General features: G+C 44.7%; 2 protein-coding genes and 1 non-coding gene across 3 annotated transcripts; all 3 read left to right on the forward strand.

The window, feature by feature from the left end:
• The first annotated feature begins 945 nt into the window (after positions 1-945).
• LOC136553161 (small nucleolar RNA R71) lies at positions 946-1054 on the forward strand. Its single transcript, XR_010783067.1, has one exon. It is a non-coding gene; the product is annotated as a small nucleolar RNA R71 (small nucleolar RNA).
• Positions 1055-5144: 4090 nt separating this feature from the next.
• LOC136547972 (BTB/POZ and MATH domain-containing protein 6-like) lies at positions 5145-5855 on the forward strand. The gene has a single exon (XM_066539644.1). It carries the CDS (start codon positions 5145-5147, stop codon positions 5853-5855), a length of 711 nt encoding a protein of 236 aa, XP_066395741.1.
• Positions 5856-8455: 2600 nt separating this feature from the next.
• LOC136547973 (BTB/POZ and MATH domain-containing protein 3-like) lies at positions 8456-9160 on the forward strand. Its single transcript, XM_066539645.1, has 2 exons — positions 8456-8782; positions 8879-9160. The coding sequence occupies exons 1-2, from the start codon at positions 8456-8458 to the stop codon at positions 9158-9160; spliced, it is 609 nt and encodes a 202-aa protein (XP_066395742.1).
• Positions 9161-10043: the final 883 nt, after the last annotated feature.

Here is a 10043-nt window from a genome sequence, read left to right on the forward strand (position 1 = left end):
TATTTTTCTCATAGATTACCTTTGGTATGATGTTAACACTTGCTCCAAAATCACAGACAGCTACTTGGAACGTGTGAGGTCTAATGGCTATGGGGATGACAGGTCTTTCTGGATCACCTTTCTTGATAGGCAACAAGTCATCTCGCCATCCTCCAGTCGATGGTTTTTTGTAGTAGTATCCTGCATTGTGAATATCGACCAGATTCGCTATTTTTGGATCTTCTAGTTGTCCCGGAATCTTATCTTTGTCAGTCGAAGGAACAATAGTCGCCAACTGAGCTATTTGTAATTCTTCCATTTTATTAAAGCTATGCTGGTTTTTAATGGCTGAGGAGAAGCTATCTATTCTATTATTTATATTTTCTAGAATTTTGTCATTGGAAGCTAATTTTCTAGATAAACCCTTCATAATTTTAGCTTGACCAAAGACTAACTCTCTCAAAGATGGCTAGTTATTAAAATTATTGAAATTATTACCTTGATAGTTACCTTGGTAATTACCTTGGTAGTTTGGCATCTGTTGCTGATTCCATCCTTGATTCTGTTGAGGACGATTGTTATTGTTGTTGATGAAGTTCGCATCCTCATTGGTTTCAGGATAGTTGTTCCATGAATGCCCAGTGTTTTGACACTTCTCATGTTATGCGGGAATCATGAATATGCATGCCTTCTTGCTTCTCACTGGCTCATTTTTCAAGCCTCTTCATCAGCAGGTCCATCTTGGCAGACAACATATCTACCTCCTTGAGTTGCATACCTCCACCTCTCTTGCGGGTTTGAAGACGTTCTTCATTCCAGCCTTGGTTAGAGGCCATCTTCTCTACGAGAGCTGTTGCTCGTGGAATTGTTAGTGATAAAAATACACCTCCAGCAGTGGCATCCATATTCTCACGGGCACTATTAGTGAGCCCGTGATAGAATGTCTGCATGAGTAGCCAATTCTTTATCCCATGATGAGGACATTCTGATTTGTAATCTTGAAAGCGTTCCCATGCCTCAGGAACAGATTCGTCATGTTGCTGCTAAAAACTTGAAATTCTTCCACGCAGAGCATTGGTTTTGCCCATGGGAAAAACTTTGCTAGGAAGGTAGTTGACCAGTTTTCACATGTAGTATTTCAATCTTTGTTGGTGGAGGAATATGGCGTCTCTAGTAACTCCTTTGATGGTGAAAGTGATGCAAATCTCCAAGAAGCCTTGGAGATGAGCACTCACATCTTCATGTGTCTTTCCACAAAACTGGCTGGCCTGCACCATGTTGATAAGAGCTGGCATGAGCTCAAAAGCATTGTCTCCAATTTCAATCGCCGGTCCAGTACGGGTGTTGGTCGTAGTTGGAGTAGAGAATTCACGGAGAGTCTTGTCAGCTATGGCTTCAAAAATTGGTGTTAAGCTACATCTTGTCTGGTTGTCTTCCAATTTTAAATCTAAAACTTTCTTAAGTTTAGCTCTGGTCCTCCTAAATAGTGCTTCTGGATCTTCAACGTAGTTTGTCAGAAGGTCAAAAACAGTCATACATTACCTTGCATAAGATATAAAAATAGACATAACAAGGGTATGCCTGTTTGAGCAGAGGTAAATAGTTTTTGCGATCACATCAATAAGTAAAAGTTTATCAATATTCCTTTTAATTGCCTAGCTACATTCCCCGGCAACGGCGCCAGAAATGCTTGTTGATATTTCTTAGCGTCGCTATTAAGAACAGAGTTTTAAATCTACTCCTAGCATTGCCGCCAGAAATGCGTGTAGGTATTTTATTATGACTCAGAATTAATGCAATTGTAGCACTTCACCCGATAGTATTTTAGGTATCGTTATTTATATTTTTACCACAGGGAAGGATAGGCAAAATGGAATATATTAATAACTTATACTTATGATAGAGAAATAAAACATAACCAATCTTCTACTCACTAAAGGGGTAAGTCAAGAAATAAATATAATATGAATGATAAATGATAATTGATAATTGAACACTCAGAGTACTCCTTTAGATGGCACTAGCATGGCTAGTAGATACAATAGACAAACTAATTCCTCAGATATTCTTGATCAAAAGTTAAAGCATACTATGATTAGTGCAATTATACTTAATAATCATTGCTAAGATCAACTTCATATCTACACATAAGGGATATTACTAAGGAGGATTAGGAACAGAGCCTGACTTCCTTCGTAACTAGATCCTACTTGTCCTACATTTAGGGAGTGGACTACAAAGGACCCGATGAGAATGTCACACTCGCGATCTATCACATGTCTTAGAATATAGGGCGCATCCATAGGTAAACAATGTATAAGCACCATGCTTACACAATATCGACCACTCACCTCGTGTACTTTAGAGCGAGCGCTATACGAACTTATGCTTCAACATAAAGATAATCTAGCTATACTAAGCATATAAACAAAGTAGACGATGAACATGATAACTAAGAACATGAATAATATTAAGAATAATGTCATATCAATTGTAGCAAACATATGAAATATGAAAGATACAAAAGAGGATACAAGGCTATACCAAGTTACGCTTTTGACAAGATCAGGAATCCAAGCAGATGGCTTGCCTCTCTCTAGATCTAACTTAGCTAGCTATGCCCTAAATATCTGTGGAGCTCAGAGGTTCTTCTTCTGATGATCAGGGTTTGATAATGATTGATTGATTGTCTGATGCCTTAGGGGGGTAGGGGCTGATATATATAGGGAGTAACGTCAATTTAGGACCCTCAATCAAATCGACTTAAAGCAACGATGTAGATCTAATCTATAAGGTGGTAGGGAACCAACATAGCAAAGGGGGACTGACTGGTGGGTCAAGGGGGTCGGCCGGTCTGCAGGTAGGGCTGGCCGGCCACACCTGGCAGCCACCTGCCCTCTACTTCCGTGGTTTGCCTTCTGGTGTCTTCTAGAACCTTCTGGAGTTGGTTTCGTCGCGGATAAGCTTGATTAATTCTAACGTTTGGGTCCACCTAGACGGTTTTCTGAATAAACCCTGCTAAAAACACAGATTCATCAAAATTCATGGAATTTGTTAGTTTAAACCTCTAAACCTATGTTGGTGATCATTTTTATACATTATGCAAGTTATATTGATGGTTTATGATGAGTATTAACTACCGTCAACATCCATCTCGCAAAATCAATTTACGGAGACGTTTAATGTGGCCGAGCCCATTAGAAGCCCATCTCGGCCTAAGAACAGCTTCACGGTATATATACGGGAACTAAAACCGTAGCCCTTTTCTCAGTCATTTCTCTCCCTTTCTCCTCTCACCCGCGCGGCGCATCTCTCCCTTTCTCCCTCTCTTTTCTGCTCTCTCTGCCCCTCCTAGCGCACATCTGAGATCTCTCTTCCCTTCTCTCTCGCTCTTTCCTCTCTTCGGCGGATGCTAGTACGGATGTGTGGGCTCGGCATGTATGTCCGCAGCCAGCAATGACAAAGACACATAGGCCTGGCGCATTCCCTAGCGAGCGATGGTGCACACACCGAGGACACTAATGGCCGCACACATCTTTATCACCTCCGGTGACAGCTCACGCTTCTCTCACTACTACAGAGAATGTACTGGAGGCGGGCGTTTTTTAGTTACCGAGGCGGGCATCACAACCGCCTCTGTTATAACGCCTCTGTAAATCGCTTTTTTACCGAGGCAGTTGTAGTGCCCACCTCGATAAGTTGTTTTAAAAAAAAGAAAAAAAAACAAAGCCCACCAGTGAGCCCATTTTGGAGCATAGGCGCCACCAATGCAACCTCCTCGCGTGCCGCCGACACCGGGATCCGGCCAACCTGCACGTCGCCGCTGGATCCGGCGTCCCCGTGTCATGCCGCCGCCGGAGCGAGGAGAGTGGGGGTTCCCCGTGCGTCGATGCCGCACGCCTTGAAGCCCCGTCGGTGCGCGCGGTCCCCTGCCACCAGGGCCACACCACTACCGAGCCTTGCCGGTGTGCAACACCTCCGAGCCTCGATGGTGCATGCGGGCCGCTGCATCAGAACACCGTCGTGTGTGCGTGGCCCCGCCGCCAGGGGCGCGCCACATCCAAGCCTCACTGGTGCGCGCCGCCCATGAGCCCTGCCTGAGCGCGCGGGCCCCCAACGCCAAGCCCTCGCCATGCTGTGTGATGAGAGAGGTGAGGGAGATAAAAGAGAGGTCGGTGGGGGAGAGAACAGAGTCGTTCGGCGCTGAGTGCTTGAGCGGCGAAGAGTAGAGAGGTTAGGGAAGGAAGAGTGAGCGGATTTGGGGGCTAGGATTTCGTTTGGGTTATATACTATGACCTAAGTTTTGGGTCAAGATGGGCTTCTAATGGGCTCGGCCACGTTAACCGCCTGTGTAAATTGATTTTGCAAGGTGGACAATTGTAAACGCCCTCGTAAATAAAATGTCCGCCTCGGTAAATCGATTTTGCAAGGTGGTTAAATATAAACGCCTCCGTAAATAAAATGACCGCCTCGGTAAATCGATTTTGTGAGACGGTCATTTTTTGGTGCCTCGGTAAATAAATGACCACATCCGTTAATCGTCGAGCATTTTACACGATGGTTGGATCTTATGACCGCCTCAGTTAATTTTTGGACAGTACCTCGTAAAATCATTTTTATAGTAGTCCCCTTAGGCCAGATCCAGTGGTGGGCGAAGGTGGAGGGCGGCGCCACCTCCTTCGAAGGCGGCTAGATCCGGTTGAGGGCGGCGGCGCGGATGCGTCTCAGAGGGCGGACGTGGCGGCGGGCTCGAAGCACCGTGGCCCGGCGCAGACGCAGCGGCAACAGGCTTGGAGCGGGGCTGTGCGGACGGGACGGTGGCAGGCTTGATTGGGCTCGACGTCAGGCTCAATTGGGCTCGCTCCCCTAGGCTTTTTAAAAAAAAAAATCGATTAAAGTAGGCCTGCATTAGGACGCCGGACTCGTAGTCGCTCCTTGATTGAGCAGTTAGTTGTATACGTGACCGACAAGGATTGTAAATTCTTTTATTATTAACATGTTGTAATCGAGTCAAATATTGGAATCCGATCCTGTTTCAGAAACAAGAGAGCTGCTATATATATCTGCATAAATAAATCTTAGAAACCTTGTTATCTGCATCGATCCTAGAGTACGTAGGTCGTCGCCGCCGTGTGTTTAGTAACAAATAACAAAAAGCCGGTGATATGTCGCCGTTAGCGTTCAGCTACGTGCCCTTAGATGCGACGTCGTCTCCGGAGGCAGAGGAGGTCTCGGTGTCCACCGTCGCCGCCACGGCGGTCGCCACCGGTCACCTCATGCTCAAGCTGGAGGGCTACTCGCGGCTCAAGGCGAGGCACGGCGGGAACGGCAGCTACATAGAGTCCTCTGCGTCCAAGGTCGGAGGTCACACCTGGACGATCCGTTGCTACCTCAACGGCAGAAAAAAGGAGGACGCCGGCTTCGTCTCGCTGTTCCTGCACCTCTGTAGTGACCCCGACGCCGCCGTCGTCCTCGCCGAGTGCGAGTTCGCTCTGGTGCGTCACCAGGGCACGCCGCCGGCGTTCGCTCACCAGGGCAAGCCGAGCACAGCGTCGCACGGCTTACGCTCGGACACCGTCGTCTATGGAGGCCAATGCGGTACCGGTGGCTGGGGTTTGTTGCGGTTCATCAGCGTGGAGGAGCTGGAGCGGTCCATGTTCCTCAGGGACGACTGCTTCGCCGTCCGGTGCACGGTCACCGTCGTCCGGGAGCAGACCGTGAAGGAGAAGGCCGTGCAGCCGCACGACCTGGCGAGGCTGGGGATGCTCTGCAAGTGCGACGACGACCTGTGCAAGCGCCATCACGACAGGTCTACCGAGACTTTCTTGGAGAGATTTGCCAAGTTGTGCCACTACATCTGTCGTGGTACTGTTTAATTGTTTATCGCGCACGCTGTGATCCTGTAAAATTTATTTGTCACCCAAAATCCCAATTTTACTAGCTAGTCCACCTATGTCTAAGTGTGATATATTCTCTTGTATTAATATTACTTTAGAATAATCGTGTGAATTTTTTTGTCAACCGAGAATCCAATTTTACTTGTCCGCCTATATGAAAGTGTGCGATATCTCTTGTATTAATATTATCGTATTGATGTTATTATATATATTATATTTATTGATGTTAATACAGCTTATGTAATTTTGTAGCTTGAGCAATTGTTTTTTATTTTGACCGTGAAATTTTCCCATAAATCTGGTAGTCTGGTTTACCGGTGACTCCCGTATTTGTTTGGCTATCGGTTATTTTTTACATGTCACATTACCTTTGTCTTAAGTCAGACATTACTATCTTTGACTATCCATCACAAAAAGTCTTTATAGTTTCACAAAATACAAATTATATTTTATGAAAGTATTTCTTGTTGTGAATCTAAAAACAAAAATCTTATGTCATGAATCTCTCTCTCTCTCTCTCTCTCTCTCTCTCTATATATATATATATATATATATATATATATATATATATATATATATATATATATATTTCAAATCGATGGACAAACATACAAAAGTTGAAAGTTTAACTTAAGATAAAGCTAATATGACACGTAAATAAAACACAGAGAGAATATTAATAAAGGCCTTGTTTGGAAATCCTGGCTCTGCCTTTGGGCCATGCCCAACGAATGCAGTTGGGCATGTTTGTTTTCGTGAAGATCACCAGAGCCTGGCCAGCGCGGATATTAGAGCACACATGGGCCAGCCAGGGGTGGATCCACAGTGTTAGCAGCAGTGCTGTCACCTAACATTAATAACCTATGTAAACTCAATAGAAAATTACTCTACAAACTATAGAAACTAACACCCATGTCTATCATAAGTATGCTAATGAAATCAATGATCTTAATTCTAGATCCGCCCCTGGGCCTGCTCCGACGGAAACGAAAATGAATCTCGTTTCTTGCGGGCTCAGCTGGCGCTGCGCTCTCCTAGGCCATTTTTCTCTCCCGCTCTGAGACTACTGCTCCCTGGCCCACATCTGGCTCAAGCAAACAAACACCACCCCTGAAGGGCCAGGCCCAGCCGAGCTAGGAAATATGAATATTTTCCGGCTATATTCGAGACTGAATCCATTTAGAGATGGTTTAAATCTGTTCGTATCTAAGTCCGGATATTTAACATCTGATACCATATCCATATCCGAATACTCAAATTGCATATTTATGATGTCGATATCCAATCGTATCCTATACAGCATGTTTGACACTATCCGTATTTGAATCTGAACTCAGACATAAATATGAAAACAAATGTAATATAAGTGATATCCGTCCGTATCCGATCCATTTTTATCCCTACGGGAGGATAAGCGTGTATGTTTTTCATGCTTCCTATATATAGCGAGAAAAAGTTTTCGTGGTTAATAATCTTCTTTTTTCATCTATATAAAAATCGATGTTGTTGATATTGTGTTTTGTTTATAAATAGTTTAGACATGCCGTATTTAACATAACGTCGTTATATATATCAGTGCTTCGTTGTTGCAAAGAACTTGAAGTTTTATACACGCTGTGTATTCTGAAATCAGCAGCGATGCACTTCTTCGATGGCCTTTGATTCGCAAGATATATCCGCGCGTCTTCCACACGCATATCGATCAATATATTAAAGTGGTTAGGATAATTTAGAGATAGTATATGATTCTTAATATAAAGTTATCTTTTATATTTTAGGAGTGAATTATTGAAAATCGTTGGAGATGGTCTTATTTATTTCTCCAAATATTTTTTGGCAAATTGAAAAACTCTACAGTTTTCGAAATAAATTCTTAGGAACTTTTGGAGATGCTCTTATATGGTGTAGCGGCCTCCCTACTTGTCATGAGTCTAGAGCGAAAATAATGAGATTCTGAATTCAAAAAAAGTTTTTAGTCGAAAGCTTTGAACCCTGACTCGTATTAGATTATTAGAAGCAACATGTTGTAATCGAGTCAAATATTAGGCCCCGTTTGGCATAGCTCAGCTTCATCATATAAGCTGTTTTTTTTTATAAAATAGCTTCATGAGCAAATTTTTTTGTTGAAGTTGAGTTATTTTGGAATAAGTGTTTGGCAAAATAGCTTCGTATGATGGGACAATGAATATAATGACTATAATATAGGAGATGTAGCTGGGATAAGTTACCTTTTTCAGCTTCATCCCAAATCATATCTCTATGAGAAGAGGAGAAAAATAGCTTCACCTATGAAACTGTTTTGAAAATGAGTGTTTGACAAAAAAAAAACATCTCACAACAGCTTCACTTCATTCCAACTCAATCTATGTGAGAGGAGGAGAAAAATAGCTTCACCATGAAGCTGTTTTGCAAATGTGTGTTTGATAAAAAAAAACAGCCCACAACAGCTCTGTGCTAAACAGACCCTTAGAATCTGCATAAATAAATCTTCCAAACCCTTATCATGTGCATCGACCGTAGCGTACGTAGGTCGCCGCCGCCGCCGTGTGTTCAGTAACAAATAACAAAAATCCGGCGATATGTCGCCGTTATCGCCGGTCAACTACGTGCCCTTAGATGCGGGCACCGCCACGGAGGCGGAGGAGGTCTCGGTGTCCACCGTCGCCGCCACGGCGGTAGCCACCGGTCACCTCATGCTCAAGCTCGAGGGCTACTCGTGGCTCAAGGCGATGCACGGTGAGAACGGCAGCTACATAGAGTCATCTGTGTTCGAGGTCGGAGGTCACACCTGGACGATCCGATGCTACCTCAACGGCAACAGCAAGAAGGACGCCGGCTTCGTCTCGCTGTTCCGCCTGCACCTCTGTAGTGACTCCGTCGTCCTCGCCGAGTACGAGTTGGCTCTGGTGCGTCACCAAGGCACGCCGCCGGCGTACGGTCACCAAGGCACGCTGAGCAAGACGTCGCAGGGCCTGTGCACCTTTGGGGGCAAGGATAACTAGTGCGGCTGGGGTTGCTCGCGGTTCATCAGCGTGAAGAAGCTGGAGCGGTCCAGGTTCCTCGAGGACGACTGCTTCGCCGTCCGGTGCACGGTCACCGTCGTCCAGGAGCGGACCGTGAAGGAGAAGGTCGTCTTGCAGGCGCACGACATGGCGAGGCTGGGCCTGGGGATGCTCTGCAAGTGCGCCGACGACCTGTGCAAGCGCCATCACGCCAGGCCTGCCGAGACTTTCTTGGAGAGATTAGCCAACTTCTGCTATTCCATCTGCCGTGGCCCCGTTTGAATAATCCAGTGAAATTAATTTATTTATCACCTGAAATTCCAATTTTACTAGTCCACCAATGTGAAAGTGTGTGATATTATCATCTTGTGTTAATATTATATTATTATGTACTAGTTCTCGATGTTAAATGCTTTAGAGACCGCGCGCTTTGCCACTGTTTTGTTTTTATTTTGACCATGAAATTTTTTCGATAAATCCGATAGTCCCATTTATCGGTGACCTCCAGGAGGTTGTTTTTATTTTTGCCACCGATAAAGTGAACCGTGATGTTTTTTTATATCAATATATTATGTGGGTAAAATCTAATATTGTGTCCAACGCAATTGCTCGATGGTTCTTCTGTCTCGTGACTATGATAGTGAATGAATAAGCGCGGTTCATGTACTTAAGACTTTGTGGTCTTTGTGGTGGAAGTGTCCACCCATGATCAACGTCTTTTTATGGATTTAATTTCAGAAGCAAACAACACTATTCACCTTATTGGTTAGCAACATGTCTATTGACCATGGGGCACGTACTTGTCATGACTTTGTAATAATCTTAGGATCTATCCACTTCGAGTATGATTGATTGAGATGCAGCTCAACCTGGCTTGCGTGATGTAGCTAGGCTTTCGATGTTTGATTGGCCGTTGGCTCGATTCTGGGGAAACGAGATTGAAATCTGTTTCTCCATGGTGTGGTGCAGAGCGAGTGCTCTAGCTCGGGTTGTGCGAAGCAAGAGACGCTACAGGAGGCGGTCTCTTTGCCGAGGGCCCAGGGCACTCGACAAAGGCCTAAAAGCCCTCGGCAAAGGCTTTGCCGAGCGCCATCCTCGGCAAAGAGCCTTTGAAAAAAAATTTAACAGCAAAGAGGCTCTTTGCCGAGGGCCATTTGTCGGGCAC

Source organism: Miscanthus floridulus, chromosome 4 (assembly GCF_019320115.1).
Source record: "Miscanthus floridulus cultivar M001 chromosome 4, ASM1932011v1, whole genome shotgun sequence".
Taxonomy (NCBI): Eukaryota; Viridiplantae; Streptophyta; class Magnoliopsida; order Poales; family Poaceae; genus Miscanthus; species Miscanthus floridulus.